This window comes from Chaetodon auriga, chromosome 13 (genome assembly GCF_051107435.1).
Source record: "Chaetodon auriga isolate fChaAug3 chromosome 13, fChaAug3.hap1, whole genome shotgun sequence".
NCBI lineage: Eukaryota > Metazoa > Chordata > Actinopteri > Chaetodontiformes > Chaetodontidae > Chaetodon > Chaetodon auriga.
In genome coordinates this window covers 1724434-1748183 of record NC_135086.1, presented here as the reverse complement: position 1 = coordinate 1748183, position 23750 = coordinate 1724434, and the positions used below count along the sequence as shown (strand labels likewise).

Genomic DNA, 23750 nt, shown 5'->3' with positions numbered 1-23750 from the left:
TGTGTTCCCAAGTAGAGAGCTTGTGTTTCTCTATGAAGGCCTGTGTGGTGCAAAGGTGTTGCAGTTCAATGTGCCAGCTTTGCTTCCACAGCCACACAAAATATCTGACAAAAACACGCGAACACCCTGAAGTACCTGCTGTATATGTACAGTGAGTGTTTGCGAGGGTTAAGGCACTTTGATGAAGCTGCAGCACACCTGTGATTGTTTTATTAAAGAACCAAAAAAATGAAGAATGTGCCGTTAATTTCCTTTAGTGTCGTCTTCACTCAGCATGTACTGTGTTCACATAATTTAGAAGATAAAACTTTATTGATTGAGAAAGTCGTTGTTACAGACAGCAAGAATAAAAAGGAGACGTAGAAGAAGAACAAACAGACAATAAAAAAGGATACAAAATACAATCACCTGTATTATATGTACATTAAAATAATGTTGTCTTGTGAAGGATGAGTCAGTTTCACAATGGAAAAATTTGGATTACACACAAGATATGGATAATAAAATAAGGTACTTTGTACTATTGCATAATAGAAAATATATAACACAGTAAAAAATATACAGGACAGTAAAAATGTATTTGTGCACAAGAAATTTGCACAGATGTAATAGATATTAGCAAATGTTAACACAAATAATGGAGTAATTGAGTATAATTGATTTTCTTAAATATACTTAGGCTCCTTAGCCCCTTCAGTAACAGACTGCTGCATCCAGTCTGTAAGAAAGAACGCTGCTGCACATCCTTCATCCCAGCCTCATGTCCTGTGTCTTTCTCAATACTACATCAAATAATAAACTAAATTTCCCTGGTGTGGGATCAATAAACTCTTATCTTATCTTAGAGACAACGAGAGCACAGACCATGAGACTTGTTTGCACAATTTTTATTTATTTTTCTGTATTTGAAGCATGGATGTAATACAAGATCTTATTACCTTGATATGTTATTATCTTATAACAGATCCATGGATTGAAGGACTGAAATTAAAATATAATAATTGAAAAAAAAATAAGGCGTTTTAAAAACATAGAAGCACAAATGAAGTTTAGGTTAAGGCCATTTAAAATGTAAAACACTCGTAAAAGGAACGTGAAAAAGCGCTGAAATGAAAAAATAAAATGAAAAACAGTACATACTTAGCAGACGCAGCTAAACTTAGGAATTCCTTATACATTATGGGGTCACTCGCTAACTGCTCTCCTATTGGTTCACTACCTCGCGCTCCCTTCACCAATTGGCCGAAAAACCTGCCAATCACCGCTGTTTGTGTAGTAAGTGGTTCCAGTAGTGAGGCTCAGCCGGTGAGTGTGACAACCTGAGCGATGTGTTAGCGGCGACGGGTTCGCAGAATGACAATTAAAACATGGACATGAAACACCTGTAAACTCTGAAAGCCAAAGCGGGAAGAGAACCATGAAACCCGCCATTGTGGCCTTTTACGGGCTGTGTGTGGGGCTTCTGGCGGTTGGCCTGCGAGAGTTGCTGACTGGCTTCGAGGAGAACAGATGCAGTATGACATACATGTTTGAGTACCCGGAGTATCGGGTGAGTAGCCTGGCTAATGATTTCCCCCCTCGCATCCGACAGTGTCCGTAAATTAGCCGTTAGCATGCCGCGCCGAGGCTAAACACACTCAGGCTAAAACATCCCAGCGCCGAATTCGGTTTAAACGTGAACAAACGGCGTCAGTCATCTGGGACCTGCTAACGTTAGCTGAAGCGCTGCCTGCGCTCGTGTCTGTGGACCCACTCACCTCTCCGCGTGGAGGTGTGCGGATCGGATGGACGTTAGCCAAAAGGAGCCAGGTTATAAAGCCATAAATCAGCTGCTGCTGATGCTTGGATCCGTGTGTCGCACAGGTGCAGACAGTCCACGATGTTAGCGCTGACATGTAGGTCGCCTTCCGGCTTCCTGCCTCTGATGTGCTCATCTGGCCAGAAGTGGAGCACAGCTGGGGGCGGTGGGCTGTACGGACCCGGACCTGACTGCACACAGCCCGTTTGTTATGTTATATGGGAGGAAGAATGCAAAGAGACCCATTTATCTAAGAGAAATCTAACGTTTGTTCCTGCTGTTCATGGAGTCTTGAATCAGGGCCGTGGAGCTCGTGCTGAACACGAGGAGGAGGCTGATTGTTCTGTCAATAACACGAGGAGGAAGGGCAGATTTCATAGATCAGCGTGACAAATCACGGTGAAATCACGGAAATCAGTTTGTGATACAGCTCAGTTTCCTGCCCTTCTTTACCACAGAATGTTTAATGTTTGCTATCCGAGTGTTTTCTTGATTAATCGTCTGGTATAAAAACAGATATGTAAAAATAAGTCCGTCATAATTTCACACGTCTTCAAAAAGCTTGTTTTGTTCAACCAACAGCTGAAAACACCCAAAAATCACGAGTACAGCAAAGGTTTAGCAGTTTATTTTGATCAGTGTTTCAGATTAATATTTCCTTAAAGACTCGTCGTATATGCTCTGATCAGTGTCGCCCAGCCTCAGGTGTAGTCTTATTACAACATGTGTGGACTTTCCTCTAAGCTGCACCTCACATGAACATCTCATCTAACCCGTGACAGCAGAATGAACTGTAGGTTTAGAAAGACGCAGGTGAGGCGGAGGTCTTATCTACCTGTGCAGTTGGCGTTCACCCTAATGTGTGTGTTTTATAGCGAGGCGTGATTACGACTGTGACAAAAGGTTAATGAACTGTGTTTGTGTTGGCGTGACAGCGTGTGGCTCTGCCTCGCCGCGTGGCCAGACTCTACCCGGCGTACGGCCTCTACCTGTACGGGGAGGGTCTCTACGCCCAGGAGACCCGGGCGCTCAAACTCACCGGTGCACCTGTGCTCTTCCTGCCCGGAAACGCTGGCAGTTACAAACAAGGCAAGTGCACGACTTTAGTGGAGGGTTAATAAAGCTTGTTCAAAGACAGGTTTCAGGACGAGCCAGCAGCAACAGGTGGAAGGAGGTCAGTGAAAGGTGACGTCTGCGTCCGGACGAGATGTTTGAGGACAAACGTGAGCGTCATGCTTCTTTAAGACAGAATAGAAAAACTGGCTTTTGCAACCATTTTCCAGCTGTGTGTTTGGTTTTTGTCATGTTTGTTGTTGTGCAGAGGTTCCTGTATCATTTTAAAGGTGTGTCACCTTGAGTTACACACCTGTGTTTGTGCACATTGAAGGAAAGGCCTGCTGATGGTCTGTGTTTCTCTTACTGTCCGTGAAAAGACAACCTGATCCTCCACACGCTTTGTTACACAGAACCTCTGGGAAGTCGTTCATTGAGGCTGGGAAAGGGCAGGGCGCTTCCAAAAAATACTTGGCAGGTGATTAATGGCGGCCATTGTTCCTAAGAACCAGTCACACCTGAACCACGTCTACCTGTGGCTGCTGGTACTTCCTCATAGGACACTGATGATGTCATGAAAAGACCCAAACCAACGATGAGTTGATCCTGCCAACAGGTGTTTTCTGTGCAGTCAGAGGTAGATCTTCTTCTTCTGTTGCTTTATTACCATGAACACACACACACACACACACACACACTGTGGTTTATTTTGACTCACACCCACACACACCGTAAAGCTGCAGCTGTAAATACTCACCAAAGCACCACATTTGTGTTAATCCACAGCTGAAAATAGTCCCTGACAGATGCTCTACGCTCCTGAACTGTGCTGCAGGCTGCAGTCATCAGCTGGTTCAGGAAGTGAGCCGGCCTGTTTGAGAAGGGAAACTTTATTTTGAAGGTGTGTTTCCTCAGCAGGAAGACGTGTGCTTGGCTCTGAGGGTTAAAAGATGGACGGACGCAGAGTTGGTTTTGGTCATTTCATGACTTTAGTTTCTCTGATAAGTTCTGGCTATCAGCTGTTGGCAGGAGGAAATCGGACGTGGGATGAGATGAGGGTGGGGCCGCTCTGTTTCAGGGGGCTTCCACACAGGAAACGGGTACAGTCCATGTAAATTTAATGAGCTTTTTTAGCAGGAAAGCCAGAGTTTTCTTTTTAGGTCACGGGGATCTGCCCCGAGGAAGCTCAAGACGCGGTGACTCTAATCAATAATTCAGAATGTATAAAAATAATTTGCACACAAGAGCCGTGCATGAATTATCTTTGCAGCATTGAAGCTGAGCGCGTCGGGGATCAGTTTAGGAGCTGCCGCCTGTGAAAACACTCACGTCTTCTTCTCCTCGTGCAGCTCGCTCCCTGGGCTCCGTGGCCTTGAGGAAGGCTGAAAACATGGAGGGGGGTCTCCACTTCAACGTGTTCACCGTGGACTTCAACGAGGAGCTGGTGGCCCTTTACGGCGGCAGCTTGCTCAGGCAGACGCACTTCCTGCACGAGAGCATCAAGGCCATCCTGAGGCTCTACAAGGTCAGGCCTCAAATATCACCCACCCGTCACACAGGGTTACTCAGCCTGGATGAGGGATGTTGCAGGTGGGGTACTGTTTCAGTGTGGGGATCACGCTTCGTCACCTCTGCCTTTAATCAAACCCTCTCATCTCTGAAGGAGTTGACGAAGCAACAGAATAAACTCAAAGGAGGGAAATCAGCATTCACAGCTCAGTCAGTATTCCAGTGTCCATTAAATATTCACGTCTGTCACCTGCAGGGATAACGGACACCAGGACAGGGGGTTTATGTTAGGGTGGATGTCAGTTTGCTGCTTTTGACAGCAGTAAAAGTTTCCCTGCAACCAGCTGTGAGACACAAACAGCCTGCAGAGTAAATGAAGATAGAAAGCAGCGGCCTCAGAAGGCACAGCAGCTCACCTCTAATCTCTAATCTCTAAAGCAAATGGAGCTTTTCATTTTTCTAGTCGGTGAGTTGAGTCTGTTCTCTGCCCGTCAGCACCTGAAGACCCCCCCGCAGAGCGTGGTGCTCGTCGGTCACTCCATGGGGGGAGTGGTGGCCCGGGCGCTCTACACTCTGCCCCGCTTCAACACCAACCTGGTCAGCCTCATCATCACCCAGGCCTCCCCTCACCTGGCCCCGGTGCTGGCCCTGGACCCGTACCTGCTGGGTGAGGGCGCCTCTCACGCTGCTGTGAAACATGTGACTCCTGAACTGAGGCTGAACTTTAAGGCCGTCGCACGTTTCATCCATCAGCGCAGGCTTCTGTCTGTGGAACTTTAAAGATCGTAGCTGATAAAATACTTTGAGTTCAGATCAACGCTTCATCTTTGCCTCTCGTCCTGCTCTTTGCAGACTTCTACTCTGCGGTGAGACAGAAGTGGGTGAACCAGGCCAACAAGCTCAGGAATGTCACCGTTCTGTCAGTCGGGGGTGGTTACCGTGACTACCAGGTCCGCTCGGGCCTGACGTCCCTGCCTTGTCCTCCAGGAGACCCCAATAAGTTGTCCCTGGTGGTACGTATTGTTGAGCAATTGGTGAAAGGTTCAGTAGGTAACTTTTAGAAAAACATCTGAATCTAAAATCTGAGAGCAGTCGGGCTCCTCTGGCTCCCTCTGGTGCTCCTCATGGCATTTGCAAGTTGAGAACAGCCAATCAGAACCACAGAGTCTTTCAGTTACTGACCCGGTGACATTTCCCTCCACTGTCTTCCTTCGTCAAGGCCACTGCTGTCCCCAGGACCTGGGTGTCCACGGACCACCTGTCCATCGTCTGGTAAAAACACGGCGCCGTGCTTTGGCAGACTGCGTCCATTCAGAGCTGTCTTTGAATGATGTGCAGATGGTAACATGCGGTGTGTTTGCCTTCAGGTGCAAAGAGCTCGTTCTCGCCACTGTCCGGGCGTTCTTCGACCTCATCGATCCAGAAACCAGACAGGTCCGAACGACGAGCCTGAAGGCGCCTTTTTGAATGTGTTAACGAACAAACCGTCTGTGTGCTAACCGGCGTGTTCTTATCAGTTCACAGAAAACCCGGAGAAGAAGATGTCTGTGCTCAGCCACCACTTCATCAGACACCCGGTCAGACTGCTGGGAGACAGTCAGGACTCGTCCATCTCCATCTTAGGTGACAGAGGAACTGTGCTTCACGTTTTTCTCTGTGTTTTAAATATTTTGACTGAGCGTCTTTGTCTTTTCTGTTGTCCAGATTTTCCTGAAGCGTGGAGTGAAGTTAACACGCTGCGTCTGGCTTACAGCACACCCAAGGTACCAGAGGGAGCACCAGTGTGATGAATGAGCCCTGGTCATGTGACTTCAGTCGGTTATTTGACGAATGATCAGAGAAAACGAAGCCCTGACGCAGGTGTTGCTCTCTGTCTGCAGGAAGGACAGGTCAAGTACTTCCTGTTTGCCCTGTCGAGTCGTAGGAAAGCTTACACCCACTTCTACTGCCGGAGCAGCAACCTGGTGAGCCCCCGGCGCTGTCGTCCCTTCAGGCCTGAGCTACAGCCTTAGCGACGGTCCATGATGTCACTGACCCGCGTCTTCGAGCTGCTCAGTGATTGGTGCATGTGCATGATTGATTGGAGTGAATGAAATAACAGGTTCAGCTCTGACTCACTGCTGCTGTCCGACAGGAGATGGCGAGCTGGGTGTACGGCTGCACGCACAGGAACGGTCCTTCGTGGTAAGATCTTCAGGTCTCGTCCCCGCCGTCCTGATTTTATTGTGATGTCGTTCGTGCTCGATGATGTATGTGTTTGTGTCTCGTCTCTCAGCGTGCACGCGGTGGATCTGTCCATGGAAACTGAGCTTCTGCCGCCGTACAAGGTAAAAATCCTCTGAGGAGACGCCGTCCCGTCCCGTCTGAGCTGCTGCTGGTTGCTCATAATGTCCGTTGTCGTCCTCAGGTCCTGATTCTGAGACTCAGTGACTTGTCTTCAGTCACTCATGTGGTTGTTTCAGCCTCCAACCTCAACGGCAGACAGGTACCTGAAACCAATGAGACCTCCTCCTCTCGTATGATCAGATGCTTCTTGCCTCTTTCTGTCTGTCTCACCTCTCGAACAGTCATCATGAACAGGAAATTAATCTTTGAGACCAAAACCATGTTTCGTACCGGTTTGTAAACACATTTATTTCTGCTATAAAGCATTTTAATGTGGAGGTCTATGGGGACTGACTCACTTTTGAAGCCAGCTTCAAGTGGCCACTGGAGGATCTGCAGTGTTTGGCACTTCATGGAGGCTGATGCTGGCTCTGCACAGGTGTGCTTTGAGCTAATTGCTAACTTGAGCATGCTAACATGCGCGCAGTGACAATGCTAACATGCTGATGCTTCACAGGTCATGTGACTTCACCGTCTGAGTAAAAAACGCTGGCATGCAAACATGTTTTTATGAACAAAGCATGCTGAGGATGATGGACAGGTCACAGCTTCGTGTTCGGTCACAAACGATGTGATTACAGATGAAAAGTGTGACCTGATGACATGAATACAAACAGAGGAGCTGACAGAGGAGAAGTGCTTCACTTTGATTTCTCTCTGCTCATTTCTACAAACGCCATCATGAAGTTTGTCTGTCCACAGTTCACGGTGGAGTGCGAGTGGCAGAGACGAGAATCTCAGACTCTGTCCGTCGCGGTGCCGCATGTCCTGTCCTTCGGTGAGTTGTCTCTCTGTGGACGCTGATTCTCTGAAGCTAGAAGAAAAAAAGACTCGTTCCTCTTCAGTAACTGTTGGTTCTGCAGGTTTGACGGTCAGCGACGTCACGGTCAACTCCTCTGGACTCCTTCACACCATCGAGCTGCAGCACTTTCACCAGGTAGCTTTGTGAGTCCGTCAGGTCCCTGCTGGACTCGGCGTCTCTGCTCCTGCTGAGTCACTAACCTCTGAACACGTCTGTGTCTTTAGGTCTATCAGGCCCTCAGAGTCACTGTTGTAAGCCAGTGTAAAGTGCATAAAGGTAGGTTTGCCCTGCGACAGAGCAGCAGGCACATGCGCACACGCTGATCTAACGGTAACCGCTGTGTGTCTGCAGACCGGCTGCCCAGCGTGTACAGGATGAAGGTGCCGTGGTTTCGAGAGGACTCTCTGACCACAGTCAGGTGAGCGACCTCCGTGTTCGTCTCCAGGCTTTGTCTTCTTCTGGCTGTCCTACTCACTGTGTCTGTCCTCCGCCTGCCAGCGTGCCGTCAGTCACTGAGATCTCAGGGATGCTCCACACAAGTCGTCCAGACAACGCCTCAGGTGTGCTCCTTCAGCTCCACACTGCCCCCAACTGCCAGTATAAGGTACTGCTCCCCTCGTCCATGAAGACAAACATGGTGTTTGTCATCAGTCAGGAGGTTGAAATGTGAGAAATAAATGATGTGTTGTGGTTTAAACCTCAGGTGTCAGTGAGGACTTCATTACCCAGGGTGCTGGGACAGGTACGACTTCATCTTTGATTGTTTTTTTCTTCAGAGGACAGCAGTGAGCAGAATCTTGTGCAGAGTGGAGAAACCGCCCAGTCTGATCATGTCTCTGTCTCTCGTGTCGACAGATTCTGAGGTTCTGTGGTCCCATGGTGCCGGTGTACACGGCTGTAACGCTCCTCCTGGCCTGTGGGGGGCAGCTGTGCTCTATCCTGAAGTCGAGGCGACCTGCAGACATGAGCCAGGTGGTGGGCAAAGGCCTGCAGCCTCACAAAGTCAATCTGCCCGTTTATGTTCTGCACAGCTTGCTCAGGTAGGCTGTTGTTCAGGTGTTAACGGAGCTCTCTGAAGTCCTCGCTCTGGACTTTTTAGAGCCTTTAATTGCATCTCAAAACCTTTTTGACTTTAATTTGAAAGTCTCGTCTTGCTCATTCTCCCTCTCCTCCCTCCTCTCAGCTGTAGCTGGTTCCAGGAGGTCTGGTCAGCTCTTTGCCTCCCCCTGATGGACACCCTCCCTCCAACCACCCCTGATGCGTCGTTTCAGGAGGACGTGGCACCAGCTGACGGGTGGCCCCACCTGCTGTCCCCTCTGCTGTACATCTTCGGGGCAGCTGTTGCGTACTGGGGCAGCGCGCTCTTCCGTCTCGCTATGCGACTGGTCTCGCTCATTTTGGCTCCGCTGCACAGGTGTGACCGGACGTTTGAAGCTGAGGCTGAGTGGCGCTCTGAACACGCCGTCCATCAGCACGTCTTAAAGCCTCGTACAGTCCTACTGACCTGTAAGGGCTCGTTTTTAAGGACCGTTTCCTGACTGTTGATTTGCTGTTTTACAGACCGTCTGTCTCCAGAGACTGTGGAACCCTGCGGCCGCGGACGCAGCTCCTCGTCACTCTGTGTCTGACTGTTGTGGGCGGGACGTCCTGTGGGGGGCTGGCAGTCTTTGCCGCCTTCCTGCTCCACCTTTACAGGGTGAGTTTTTGCTGATGCGGATGGAGTCCTTTCCAGTCATTTTACAGCGTAGCATGGATGATTAACACGTCTGTGTTTGTTTGCTGCGGGGCGTTCAGGTGCTGAGGCTGCAGATGACTGAAAGATCTTTGAGCCACATGTTGAATCTGGTAAGATTTTCAGGCTCTGCTCCAGTTACACCAGCAGAACTTCAACCTGATGAATGCTGATGGCAGTGTTCCTCCATCTTTCCAGGCTCCCCGCAAGCACAAAGAATCTGAGAACGGCACAGTCGACGCTGAAGCCTTCAGCAAGTCTAAAGAATGTAACGGCGCCCCCCTGCTGTCGGAGTGTGTGCTGCAGGAGGTGAGGGACGACTTACAGCTCCACCTCTGCCTGTCGGCGCTCTTCACGCTTCCCGTCATCCTCATCGCACCCTCACTCCTCCACTGGATCCGCAACCTGAGGTACTGTGTTAAAATGTTCATTAGAAAGGAAGCTAACGCCGCCTCATATTAAAGACGGCTGATTAGTGCATCTGTTAAACGAATGCTGATTCCTACATGAGCAAAAACAGAGCGGCCGCAGCGACAGATAAGTACCTGATTTGGCAAATCAAGTCCGATACGGTTTTCCAGTTCGACTACCTGAGGCGCTTCTGTTCCTGCAGGCTGCACGCTGTGATTACCCACAGTGCACTGCAGAGGCCGCGGGGTGAAGGCGTGATAATGTCTGGTTGTCGTGTTGTTATGGTGCAGCTCTTGGTTTGTCAGACTAGTTGATGAATAGCACAGCAGTCGTGTCCGGCTTCACAGCGCTGTCTAATCTTGACTTGAACAGAGCTGAAGCAGGACTTTCCTAATTCCTTCATGGTCATTTGCATAAAATCCCCCAGTAATCTCTAATCTAATTAAAGTGGTAAGATGATTTTTCCAGTAAAAACTCACCTTGGCGTTGGGCGCGGAGGCAGATAAGAGATGTGTGTGTTTAACCTGCGCTGTGATCCTCTGCAGGTACTCCGCCCAGCTGGATCCTGACCCCTGCTGGCCTCACATTGTGCCTGTAATCACTGTGTACATGCTGCTTATTAACTGCAACACTTTAACGCTCAGCAGCAGGTAAGAGCTCAGCGCCGCTCACGCTCGCCTCCCGTTAGATGTGCTGTCCCGTCACAACATTCAGCTCTTTCTCCGTCTCTCTCAGCAAACTCCTGCCTCTGACATCCCGCCTCCCTCTCCCATTGGCCATCGCCATGGTGACCTTCTCTCCGCTCCACCTCTACAGGATCACCTACTTCCTGCTGGCGGCGCTGGCCCCCCTGGCCTTGTGCTGCCTGCTCTGACGGTACCAGGCTGGTTTCAGTCCACATCTCCACCATAAAAAGCCTTTTTCTGAAGTCCAGTTTCACTCGCTGACGCCGGCTGCGGCGGATTTGTCCCGGGGAGACTCGGTCTGTCCAGCTGCCGTGGAGCAGAGCCATAGACATACATAGCTCGGGGAACTGTCTGCTCGATGTTGGCGCTAAAAGCTCCGTGGCGATTCCACCACGATTCAAAGGATGTGATGGCCTCGGAGCGTTTGGCGCGAACATGGCTCTGAAGGACTGACCTGAAACCACGTTTGCCTTACTCTGTATATCTATAGCTCTGCCTTCAAGGAGCAGGAACTCCACAACCAGTGAAGCTACTGTTACTAGAAATCCACAACAGGGTGTTACTTTTCTTCACAGCGGCCGCGGCCGCCGTGCTGTAAACTCCTACACTGCCTACTGCTTGGCGACGGCGTCTCGCTGTTTGTTGTCTTTAGCTGTCGACTGTTGCAGCGCTGCCACAGAGCCGGTGGCGGCGTCTTTTCCTTCATCTAACTCCAGTGGACGGAGTCTCTGTCTGTCCGTCTGTCCGTCTGTCCGATCCACTTCACGCTCGGCGGCTGTGTTTCTGAGGAAGGACGTGCAGCGTCGAGTGCGAGCTCTTGAGGTCTGCGGGTGTTTTACTGGTGCTGTTACTGCTCAGTGTCCACGTGTGTGTCCACGTGTGTGTTACTGATGGGCTGTGAAGCCAGTTGGACACGCTGACCCGTGATGTCAGCGTCACCTGATGCTCACGGCTCCAAACAGACGTACGCTTCCATTGTGATGGAACTCAGCAGATACAGTTTTCTGAGCACTGATTGAATCATTTTATCTCCATTGAAGTTAGCCGAGGACAGAATCCAGTGAAGGATTATGGGATAGTTTCCTCTGTGCTGCTGCAGCACCGAAGCTGGCAATTAATGAAGTGTTAATTAAAGCACAGCCGACTGCTTCACCTGCACGTGTGCTCGTATGAACGAGGAGCTCAACACCGTTTGTCTTACCTCTGTTTGTTTGAACTACCTTTCAATGTAAAACTGATCACAGAACAGTGTTTCAGCCCCGCGTGGAGACCTTAATCGAGTCTTGATGTTCCAGCATCAGAAGACCTTGAGGCTGTTTGAACGTTTTGTCTTATATGAGAGCACCTGGAGCAGGAGGCCGGAGTTGTTCTGTGCTTTCATCAAACCTCCAGCGGCGTCTTTATGTCTCGTCTCAACATCTGGACATTTCACCGTCTCAGCTGCTCTGATTTCCACTGAAGAATCTTTAAAACTGCTCACAGATAGAAAGTTTAAAAGAAAAGGCTGAACTTCCTGAAACAGCTGCTCACTTTACGTCTTAATGTCTGTCGAACAGGAGGACGCGGCGCGTTAGCTGGGACTCCTCAAACCGTGGCTTTGATTGCTGTGATGAATTCTGTTTCGGAGCTTTCTGACTTTCTTGTTAATTATTAATCGTCTGTCAGTTTAACAGCAAAGTTTAATGAATCCATGCAATGAAGGACAGATTGAAGCGAGCAGTGACTGAGTATCTGCTGCCTGACAGCTGCAGCAGACGTCCACTGAAAGCGTCTGTTCTGGCTTTAAACTCGTGTCTTGCTGTTGCTCGCAGCCCGTCGTGTCGTGAAGCGGCTGCTGTGCCTTCCTGCTCTCTGCTGTTCGCAGCGCTTCACCTGTTTCTTACCTGCCCGTCGGTTTCGGTCCCCGGCAGCGGCGCCTCGGCTCGGTGACGACGGCCTGCGGCGGACGTGTGGAGGTGTGCTTGGCCCGCTCTGCGTGGATGCGTTTACTCACAGGGTAGTTTGATTTCCGACGTGTGTGACGTTATAATAACTAGACACTAAAGATGAGTTCGTTAGGGACCAATCACACACAGTCACCACACTCTGCGAAGACGCCGCCGCTGTGCCCGATGTGAATGTGCCTGCACTGAATGTGTGTTCGTGCGTCCGTCTCTGGAGTTGCTCGTGGTGTCAGTGATCGCTTTCTGTGCGCGTGTCCGTCTGTGCAGTGTTAGCGCTTTGAGATGCACGTCGTCTGCCTCGTCGTCAATCGGTGGCGTTCACTACCTTTAGAACAAACTAGAAGAGGTGAGAGTTTTCTATGAATGTCAGTGTGATTCGTATCGGTGTTCACTGTGATCATGTCGTAGTTCCAGATGTAAACACGAGGGAAATGGACGCTTTGGTTTTCGACGGCGGGAACGTTTAAAATGAGGTGAAGGGAATCAAAGTCTGCATCTCATGAACTCTGGATCTTTAAAACTGCCATTTTAAAGCCGGTGAAACAGACTGTGGTCCTGCTGCTCTGCGCTGGGAAACGTCTCCATCTGCCGTCTCTATCCTCACAGGCCAATGCACCGTTTCTCCACTCTGACTGATCTGGAATCAGTGGAAATGAACAGCCGTCTTGACTTAAAGATCCCCTCCAGACACCTTTAAGATGTGTGTAACAGTGTTTCTGATATCAGCCTTCCACAAAAACAGGTCTTTAATCCACGATAATGCAAACACGTCCAAAGTTTAAGCACTGCAGATGTTTCCTACGCTCTGAGTGTTTGTGCTCTGGAGGTTTAACACGTCGAACACTGAAACAGGAAACGCAGTTTTCCAGCAGACGAATGTGAAACGGCCTTCCAGCTTCAGGCTGTGCTCATGACACTCAGCTGTAGAGCAGGAGGTGAGCGTGTGTGTCTGTGTGGAGGGGGGCTTCAAGCCGACGGCTTCACGTGCAGACGTGTGACTTCGCTTTGTGTCAGAAATGAGCGTTTGTAACATCCTGAATGTCTCTGAAGCGTCTCCTCCTCAGACGCTTTGCTGGTGTCTTATTTGATGATCTCATCAATCAAATGTACAGAAAACATTGGTCCTGAAATCAAACCCTGAAATATTCTGCAGACAGACTTCAGTCCACATCCTCAGTTTCTGTCTTTAAATTAAAGCACACTAATAGAAATCTGCCATCCGCTCACTCACACAGATAAACGTGCTAAATCCTGTGCGGCGCCAAAAGCTAAACTGCTTTTTGAAAAATCAACCACAGAAACAGAAAGAAGCTTCTCTGTCGAACCAAACTCCTTTATCAAATCAAGCCTTTTAACAGATGACGTTTCCGCGCTGCATAACGAGCTTCTGCTGCGTCTCCAGGAGGTTCGTTCCAGGTTTGACTCAGCGTTTCATCAACACGTTTCAAGGCAAACTGCAGTAAACTCCCACAGTTTGACACATCCTCCACAGAAATGACTTGAAATGACAGCTGACATCGGCCTCTGTGGCACAAAACAAAGCTGCTCGCTGTTGAAAAGTCAGCGCTGCTGATTTTGAAGGAGAGACGGCTGAAAATCCAGTTTGTGTTCATGATGATTTTCCATCCCAGCGATGAAAAATGTAATTAAATCGGATCTTTGTCCAGTGTTTATCTGGCAGTGTGGACATAAACGCTTATTAAATGTTACAGCTGTCTTAAAGTGCTTTAACGTCTGGTAACCCTTTCAGTTCCCTCCATTCTGCTTCTGCCTAGAGTGACTTCAAACCTGTAACCTCCTGCTCGCTGCTCCCTGTTGTGCAGAGCCGGTTAGTCCTCCGACCTTTGCTCATGACGTGCACCGGGCGGACAACAATGCCACGTCACTGTCTTTTCTTTCCGTTTCCTGGTGAGGCTCTAGTGTGGAATAGTATTTCCTCCTCAGGTTTAAGCGTTGTTGTGTCAAAATGGATTGCTTTGATGTTTTTATATTTCACATTTTTATCTGATGTCGTTGTAAATGGGCAAACTGTGCAATTTTTGGCACCAGTGTTGTTGCAATAAAACAAAGAAAAATGAACATGTAGTGTTTTCTTAATGGTTGAGGATGAAATGAATGTGCACGTTGTCCCGCCCTAACAGGAGAACGAGGGAGCTGTCAATCAAACACTGTACACTAGAGGTGGAGTTGGACGCAGGAAGTGGAAACACCTGTGGAAGTGCAGCACAGGTGGAGGAGCTTTAACGTTCATTTTATGAACCCTTCAGTCATGTGGAGCACAGACTGATTTAAAGTACTTTAGTCTCAAACAGGAGGATTTAATCAGCTTTACTCACCACAGTTTGTTTTGTGTGCATGAATTAATCAGGAAGTGTTTTTTGTTACTTTCAAGATGCATTAAGTATTAAGACGACCTCACGTGATTTAAAAAGACGTTAAACACGTGATCAGACAAACCTCCAAAGGAACACCTGCTGTCTTTCTGTCTCGTGGTCAGAAAGTGGTCACTGAAGTTCAGCTGAGGGGTTGTAGAATAACACTGTTCAGGTTGTTTGATTGAGGTCAGCTGACGTGGGCGCAGCAGCAGACCCTCCACCTCTGCCCCCGCCTCACCTCCACCTTCAGGCGGCGTTCACTGCAGCTGCACCTCTGCAGAGCGGCCACCGGGGGGCAGCGTTTCCCTGCCGACACCTGACTGCCTGCACAGTCTGCGACAGCGCGAAGTGTGAGGCGTCAGCACGGCTGAGTGGATGCATGTGGACTCTCTCCTCATGTTTGCCTAATGTGTTTATGCAGATGCAGCGTTTCCCGCGGTGGGCAGAGCTGAACAGGAATCCCGGGGCCCTAATTTGGCACAATTGGCATAAGACTAACAGGCCCTGATTGAAGGCCGCTGTCATTAATGCCATATGTTGTCTGCAGGTACATTAACACGTACAGTTTCCACTATTCAGATGATTTGGGGTAAAAGTAGAAATACCTCAACTCCCTGCATTCAACACTTGAGTTAATGGAGTATCAGCAGAGCAGAGTGGCCCACTGTGACATCTATTAACACGTGACATCATTGCATTAGTATAATTGATGCATCAGTGCAGAAGCAGCATTTAATGTTGTATTTAGACTGAAGTATTTTAACCACTTTGTGCACTGTTTACTATTAAGATCCAATCTAAATGCAGTAGATTTGAAGTATAAAGTTGTATTTGGATGTATGTGCAGTGTTATTGTTCCACAGGTTCTCTCTCTCTCTCTCTCTCTCTCTCTCCCCCCCCTCTCTCTCTCTCTCTCTCTCTCTCTCTCTCTCTCTCTCTCTCTCTCTCTCTCAGTCACCGCCCACCCTCCTCTCCCACATTAACATGCAGTGAGTATATATGTTATCAACAGCAAAAACTACATCTCAGGAGGCACTACAGTCCTGAGCAAATCCCTCCGCGCCCCCAGCGAGGAGAGCTGCACATCTCCAAAGCTTACGCCATCCTCCGGCAGGTTACGGCTCTGTCTTTTTTCCGGACTGGCAGCGGTTTCACGCTCTGCACAGTCAGATTTTGTGCATCTGGACTGGTGGGAGGACGTCGGCTCTGACTGCAGCGCATTGCGATGCAGAGAGGGGGACTAAGGATGCGCCGCATGTGCGATCCGCGCGCCTGAAGTCCACAGCGGCGGCAGCGGCAGCGGCAGCCTCCCGTGCGGACAGAGTGCAGGGAGGTGCTGGTGGACTCTATGCGCACACCTCTGGACGCCGCCACCGAAGAGGGCCGAGGTGTCTCTGCAGCGCCGCAGCTTCACAGGGATACCGTCTCGGTACGTGACTCCGAGCCTAAATCTGCTCTGGCTCGGGATCTGAGAGGGAGGGGTGAGGGTGGGGGGGCCCTAGCGCGGCACCCCGCCCGTCTCTCCTCATTTGGACTGCAGGGATAACGACCTAAACCGTGATATCCCCGCGCAGAAACCACCGAGCGGGTGCTGGTGGCAGCGCTGGCATCATCCGGACACCGTCTCCTCCATCCCGCACCTCTGCGCCAAAGGTAAGCTCAGTGCGCCGCCAGCAGCGGAGGGACCGTGTAGGTGTTCATGGCTTCCAGCAGCGATGCTGATCATGATGATGATGACGAAGATGATGCTGAAAGCAGCTGAATGTGTCATTTAACAACCGCAGCGTCGCCTTATGCGTGTCGTGTTCTGCTTCTGTGGGGGGGGGGGGGGGGGGGGGGTAACTGATGGATCCTGGTTTCATGCATGCGTCTTGTGGAAGAGATGCATGAAAAGAAAATGACGTAGGGAATTCCCACAGTAATCCAATAGCGAGCGATGACACCTGCACATTCCGCCAGTGCGGTCCCTATATGGCCTGCTCAGTCATGTGCGCAAAGCGGCCGTGCGCGGCCTCGGCAGCGCGCGCGGCGACTTGGAATGATTAAAGTTGGACACAGGTTGTTATGTAACGTGATTTTGCTGACGTGATTGTGCCATAAGCGGGGGTTACCTTCACGTCCCTTTCTGCTGTGAGGGGCTGAGGTGCCCGGAGGTGCAGAGCGTGGCCTGTGTTTACATCCACGAGCGGTCATCACTGAGTTCACACCTGAGGCCCGCTGGCGTGTTTTCGTGTTCTAACATCATTTTGTGGTCAGAAATGAGATTTGCTGCTGTGATCTGATCATACGGGCCTGCAGCCTCTTCTCTAAATGCACCTCTGGGATTTTCCCAGCTGTGATCTTTGCTGGAAATCTGAAAACTGCAAACATTCTCAAAAATCTGATCAGCAGATCGTCACCTGAGACCAGCTGGAACCAGCAGAAATCCATTTCTGACCCTGCAGATCATCACAAAAACAACAAATTTACTCACTTGACAGAATTCGACAAAGGAGGCGAGCTGAGTGTTTGGTTCTGACAGAACCTGAGAGATAAGTGTCTGATGAAGTCACGCAGGTGAAGAGCTGCTGTGCACAGGGCCCAGAACTGCCGGCTACGGCCCTGATTGAAGGGACGTGGGCGACTCCATGTGAAATAAGATGACAGCCCACACTGAAGAGTGACTGTGCTGCACCCTTTCAAAGCAGGTTCACACCCTGCTTCAGCAGCACATCAGTGCAGCAGCGAGCTGAAGTGATCAAAGTGGAGGATTAAAGGGGGGCGGGGGTCGACCCGTCGCAGGCTCTCCTCATGAAGACCGGCCGTCCTCCGGCCGACGCCAGGCCGACTTCAGGAGACGTCCGCCTGCTGAGGGACATCACAGCCGCCTGTTCACACCTCTGCAGAGCTGTCCCTTTTAAGTCATGTCAAATCAAGTCACTTTATTTATATAGCACACTTAAAAATAACAGCAAGTTGACCCAAAGTGTGTGACAGTGAAGGCAGATGGGTTGGACTCGCTGCACGATGTCAGACATCAAAGACACACTGAAGGCAGAAATATAAGAACACAGAGGAAGAGAGCAAAACAGCAAAGTCAGAAAACAGGAAGTTTTAAAGATGCAGTGATCTGCTGAAGCCCCTCGTCCACCCACACAGGTGTTTTATTTTACCTGCTGAGACCTTCTGCAGGGTGGAGGTGTGAGCTCCCGTCAGTCCCTTTGTAGCTTCACCTGTTGGAGCAGCACAGGTGACCTTCTTATTCTCCTTATTACAGAGTTTGGTGACGTCTCGCAGAGGTGTTGAAAGCAGCTGTGTGGGAGTGTGTGGCCTCTTCCACTGCAGACACTTTGAGCTGCAGTAGCAGAAACACGCAGATTAACCGTCAACGATGGCTCTGTTCCATTTAACCGGCCCTGAAACTGAAGCAGCTAAATGGAATTCAGCCGTGTTCGCGTTGATCATCAGACGTTTTGATCAGTCTGACGTGTTCGAGCTGAGGCTGAGCTCAGTCACACCACCACAGACCTTCACACTAAATCTGTCCCCGCGTTCCACATCTCATATCCAAAATGGGCCGCAGGGTATCGGGCTTCAGTGCTTTATTGATACCTGCTGAAATGTGTCTGCAGCAGCAATTATTGGAAAATGTCAAGCATCAAAAGCTGACATTGAATTTGTGGTTTTGATCTGATTCGGGATGTTTACAAGCACCATGAGAATCCTGCTTATTGATTAACGTGTCCAGACGTCTGATCAGGTGTGTCAGGCTCCACACTCTGCACCAAGAATGTGCAGAAACCTGGATCAGGTGTGTTTACGTGTCACAGAATCCTGGTTTCTATTGGAGCACTGCAGCTAACGTGTCGTCCAGGCTCTTGAACCAGGATATGACTCCAAGACCTGGATCATAACCAGGATACAAGTGCGAATGTAAACGTCCGCGTCAGTGACTGAATGTAAAGATGGATGATGTGGCAGCTTCAGCGCCCCCTGGTGGCTGGTTGCAGCATATGTCATAAGCCCCGCCCCCTCCATGTTAGCAGATGAGACATGAGTCAAACTACAAAATCAAAGTAGACAAGTCAAATAGTTTTTCTCAGAGATGGTTTCTGTCGTTTCAGGTCGTTTTGTCCAAGTGTTCGTTCATCGTAGTTTGGTTTTCATTAGTTATTTGATGCTTTAAAGAGCCTGTAGCATCGTGACTGACAGCTAACTCACAGCGTCCTCCTCCAGCGTGAATTCGATTAAATGACTGAGTGTTTCAGAGTTTTGAGGAACGTTAACTCTGAAGCTCAGTGACTTCACAGCACGGAGGCTGTTTTCTCTGCCTCCGTCTGTTTTTCCTGCCGTTGGGTTTGTAAAACAAACAGCCGCCGGCGGCGCTGACTCAGCAGATTGTGAGCTGTACTTTCCCAGGTAAACACGTTCGCCTGCTCAGCCGTCACAGCTGTGTCTGTGGGCCGGGCAGAGCGGGTGGGCCGCTGCCGGCGGACCCTCCTCGAGCCAGGACTAACGTTACGCGGAGAAGATGGTGGATGAGGGTATGCAAGCTGCAGCTGGGTCCTGGTGGAGAGGTTCCCGTGAAGGGGGCAGCCCGGCATGCATCAGCCCAAGAGGTGTGTGTTTACCTGGAAACCCTCAATCTGCCCAATCAGCACCACCGCTGGCTGTTTGTTTGACCAACCAGCTGCAGGAAACACAGACAGCTTCTTTAAATCAGCCTGAGGGCTCGATTCAGACGTTTCTGCAGAGGAGTCGAGTGGGCGTGGCTTTATCTAAACCCGGTGGGAAAAACCATTGACATGACCCACGATGACGCCTCCATACCGCGGCTCCGCCCCCGATCACCACTGCAGATGATGTCACCAAGATGGCGGCACCCATATCTCAGAGTGGGAGGAAGTGGAGCCGCGTCCTCCATCTTTATTTATAGTCGCTGGTGTCACGCTGCAGTGATGTCATCGTCTGCCTCCTGTAGAGGTCATTATTATTAATCCATCGTTAGCTCTTTAACCCCTTTAAGTGGTTTCAGGGTTGTTAGAATCGTCTTCTTCCACGCTGTCTGACGCTCTGAACATGTCTGTGATCTGAGCTGAAGCGATATGATTTTAGTAATAGATTAAATGTTCCCCACGTCTTTTTATGGCTGCATCAGTCCATCAAATGGAAATATTCTGCCTTCATGCATCATTTGATAGACCCTTCCCTCAAATTCAGCCTGTGGTAGTTTGTATTTTTGGAAACTTTGTGGTCTCCACTGTAAAAGATGTGGGTTTGCTGAACAACCTAAGCTTGTAATGAGTGACCCCTCAGTCTCAGCTCTGCTTCTGAGATGTGGGTGGAATGTTCTGCTCAAAGTGCCTCCAGCACATCCGTCCTCATACTTTTGTCCATGTCTGTTTGCAGTTTTTATACCTTTTATAAATCGTACACAACCCACGCTCCCATTTACACAAAGGTCGGCGTTCCAAACTCACAGAGGCTGATATCAATCAGTCTTGCGGCCTAAATGCCATTTTTGGCTCGCCGAGGCCTGTCATGGGGATACCTCCCAAGGAGTGAGTCATCGCAGACTTGTCCACCCAGGGCGATGTGTTTAGAGAAATACCCAGAGCGGGACAGGGCTGCACGTCTTTCCGGGAAGCGGGCACGCTGTGGCAGCGACCCTGCGGCCTGCGTCCTCTCAGAGTGACTCAGAGCCGCAGTGAGGCCGACGCTCGTCTTCATCCACCTTTCCAGTGAGGACGGACTTCGTCAAGAGAATGTATTTTTGTCCTCTGAGTCAGAAATACTGTTAGTATGAGCAGGGATTAGAGAGTGTGTGTGTGTGTGTGTGTGTGTGTGTGTGTGTGTGTGTGTGTGTGTGGTTTTGCATTTGCTTTAGCGTGTAATGCTTCTTTGTGCTAGTTGTGCGTTTTTGTTCTTAACTTTCCGTGTCAATTAGGCACAGTAAGACCTCAGTGCCAGGGCGTGTGTGTGTGTGTGTGTGTGTGTGTGTGTGTGTGTCTGTGTGTGTGTGTGTGTGTGTGTGTGTGTCTGTGTGTGTGTGCGTGCCAGATCCCCAAGGTGCCCGTTCTGTCAGGCTGTAAAGTGCAGCAGTCACCTCCACGGGGGCACAAAGGGGTTCCTTGCTGACACCAGCCGACACACACACACACACATATATGCATGCACACACACACACACACAGCCAAAGAGGCGAAGACAAAGTGAGGGAGAGGAGGAGGAGGAGGAATCCCTTTACTGTCATCACAGCACCTACAGTTCAGAACAGATCGAGGCTGAAACAAACGATCAGAAATCCTGAAAAACTCCACGACAGCAGCAGAAGTCCTGCAGCCCTGCCTTCAGCTTTGTGACGAAGCATTTCCAGCTAACCCAAGAGGCTTTTTAAACAGTTTAGTTTAAGAAGAAGAAGAATTTTCTCAGCTCATAAAAACACACTCGATCCTTCGGTCCATCACAAACACTCAGAATCACCAAATGTGGACTTTTTCGTGCTGCCTGAAGTGTTTTGGAGAAGAAGTTTAAGGTGTGCAAAATGGAAGGAACCTGAATTTGTGCTTAATTGCAGAACAGCTGACAGCCCAAATGAAGAAACATTCAAAGGCAGCAAATTCTGCAAACTAAATCCAAAAAAAACCTGAGCTTTCTGAATCAGCAGCTCTTCAGATCAACTTTACTCAAAACAGGAGGAAATAATTCATTTGTTGGTAAAAACGACCCAGATTCTAAAGAATGTGATCATTGGCTGATTCTTTTCAACATAAACTCACCTGAAAACAAACAAAGTCAATATATTTAATGTTTTCCAACACCTGTTTGGACATTCCACAGGTAAACAGGCTGATTGGTCACAGGTGAGAGGATCATGATTGGGCCGTCCTGGAAAGGCTCAGTCGATCACAGAGGATGGAGCGAGTTCACCACTTTGTGAACACATGAAGGATGGAGGAGATGAACACATGAACTCAGAGACACTTCAGAAACCTGATGTCAGTGAACACAAACAGAACTGATTGATTCTGTCCAGACTTTTCATACTCAGGGTTTGTATTTACTCTCTGTGTGTTTAGAGCCACAGATTAACACACGGTTGCTGCTCTGGTGAGTGTTTCCTGCAGCAGGATGGTGAATGTGATAGAACATTCATTGACTCATAATTCTAGAGGTTAAAGACACGTTGAAACAAACACTGCTGCTGCAGTCTGTGCCGGACCTCTCTGCTCTGAGAAAACACAGAGCCGTCACACACAGTGCTGTTACTGTAATTCCCAAATACCTGGAAGTCCTCTCCGCCCTCGAGTTCTGGAAGAAACGCTTTGGAGAAGATGTGAGGAAACAGCAGTCCAGCACGCCGTGCCGTGCTCCGTCAGGTCGGCTGCTGCAGATGTGTTTCCTTTTAGTATTCACAGCACAGTGGTGCAGCCTGCGAAGTGTTGGGTGCCTCGAACAGAGCAGCGCTCAGATGACTGGCTTTGCAAGACAGGAGTCAAATTTAACATCATCCCAGAGAGCTGCTTTTTCGGGCGCTCATATAACACCTTGTTTATCTGTGTCCGTTTCCTGAGAATCAATCGCTAATCCCCGGTCAGGTCGGAGCTGCGCAGAGCGGGCGAATTGGGATTAGACTGGGGAACGGCAGTCTTTTAGAGGAGGAAGCGCTGGAGCGAGTCCAGATTGTTGGTGCCCTCTCCTGAGGTCACGACTCGGCCTGTGCCGTTTGTCACTGGTGGACAGGCTCCTCATCCCCTCTGCTCTGAGTGCAGCCTCGGCGTCTCCCACTCCACAGCAGGGTTAGACAATGCCTGGCGAACATGAGGGGGGGATGCTCGGACCACGGGAACACTTACATAACAGCCCAGCAGTTACATATACACTTATTTTTGTTTCTTCTTCCGCTTGTCGATGGAAACGGCCCCACCCTGCATGACCGTGTGTGAGGCCACGAGCACACGTGAGCAGGATTTACGTATTCCTGCATCTGTGATGAAGGTTTTATTCTGTCATAAATCCCTGTGTGTGTGTGTGTGTGTGTGTGTGTGTGTGTGTGTGTGTGTGTGTGTGTGTGTGACGGAGCAGCGCTCTGGTAATCTTGTCGAGTCAGGAGCGTCCAGGCTTTCCCCATGTCAGACGCAGCAGATCTTATTTCGATATCAGGCCCGGGTTATTTGGAAACACGGCCGATCCACATACATCAGCTCACGTCCGTTCAGCCGGTTCAAAATGCAAAGTGGATTGATTCAGCAGCTCAGGAGACATATATACAGTACACTGGACAGTGTGTTTAAGGTACTGCAAAGGAATCACACCTTCCCGTCTTTGCATGCTCATACAGGATCTACCTGCTGTGGAAGATAATTACAGATCAGACGATGAAGAGCGCAGAGGTAAAGATCGAAAACGGATGATATGACTGACCAGAGGAGACATCCACAACAGCAGCTGCTTGTGGTTTTACCCACAGTGAAGCGTTCACGCCAGCCTCAATTTTGCACATTTTGTCACTTTGATAGATGATGCGCAGAGCTGTTAGTGGGTGCAGTGGAGGGAAGCATATTAACAAAGTAAAGGAGAGAAACGAGGCCCAAAGTGCACATTGAGCAGGCTTCAAACCCAGAGTCCAGGGAGAGACCAGAGGCAGAGCGCGAGGTCAGAGGGCTGCTTATGGCTGTTTGGCTCGTTTACCAACAGTTGCAGCAGCTTCGGCGGTGGCTTCAGCGCTCAGACTACGGAGACAATGAGGGCACATTTTAAAACCCTCAGCACACGACTGCTGCATGCGTCAAACATGGTTCACCTGTTTGGAGCCATAACTCATCCAGATCTCAACACGCAGCCATTATAGAGCGTGACCAACACTTTACAAGGATACAAAAACCATCTGTAAATCTGCCAGGAAATCACAGAAGAAAGATGCTTCTCTGAACAGCAGAACTTGCCTGAGAATCGTCACATTTTTACGTTTCCTTCAGTATCACAGTAATGCAGTGATAGTTGTATGTGCCTCTGTGGGCGCACTGCTAACAGGAGCTAATAATAGCTAGTTCGGCGGGCTTTTAATGATGCCAATT

At 49.5% G+C, this 23750-nt stretch overlaps 2 protein-coding genes across 2 annotated transcripts in view; both read left to right on the top strand.

Annotated features, from left to right (window-relative positions):
• Nucleotides 1–1291: 1291 nt before the first annotated feature.
• On the top strand, nucleotides 1292–14398 carry pgap1 (post-GPI attachment to proteins inositol deacylase 1). The gene is made up of 26 exons (XM_076747268.1): nucleotides 1292–1549; nucleotides 2734–2887; nucleotides 4201–4376; nucleotides 4856–5027; nucleotides 5213–5373; nucleotides 5580–5632; nucleotides 5728–5794; nucleotides 5878–5983; nucleotides 6065–6123; nucleotides 6241–6324; nucleotides 6495–6544; nucleotides 6636–6687; nucleotides 6768–6845; nucleotides 7448–7523; nucleotides 7609–7682; nucleotides 7772–7823; nucleotides 7899–7965; nucleotides 8046–8151; nucleotides 8251–8289; nucleotides 8403–8587; nucleotides 8731–8961; nucleotides 9108–9243; nucleotides 9342–9392; nucleotides 9478–9689; nucleotides 10236–10340; nucleotides 10426–14398. The coding sequence occupies exons 1-26, from the start codon at nucleotides 1418–1420 to the stop codon at nucleotides 10562–10564; spliced, it is 2817 nt and encodes a 938-aa protein (XP_076603383.1). The 5' UTR covers nucleotides 1292–1417; the 3' UTR covers nucleotides 10565–14398.
• A 1334-nt stretch (nucleotides 14399–15732) lies between these two features.
• Nucleotides 15733–23750, top strand: part of hecw2a (HECT, C2 and WW domain containing E3 ubiquitin protein ligase 2a) — a 34856-nt gene continuing 26838 nt past the window's right edge. The window contains exon 1 of the mRNA XM_076746701.1: nucleotides 15733–16347. The gene's annotated coding sequence lies outside the window, so the exon portion shown is untranslated. The remainder of the gene's footprint in view (nucleotides 16348–23750) is intronic.

Bases quoted from the DNA above. Each gene is read 5' to 3' on its own strand.
- pgap1 (XM_076747268.1), top strand. From the start codon at position 1,418: ATGAAACCCGCCATTGTGGCCTTTTACGGGCTGTGTGTGGGGCTTCTG. The intron at 2,888-4,200 runs GCAAGTGCACGA...CTCCTCGTGCAG, and splicing joins CGCTGGCAGTTACAAACAAG to CTCGCTCCCTGGGCTCCGTG. The intron at 10,341-10,425 runs GTAAGAGCTCAG...CGTCTCTCTCAG, and splicing joins ACTTTAACGCTCAGCAGCAG to CAAACTCCTGCCTCTGACAT.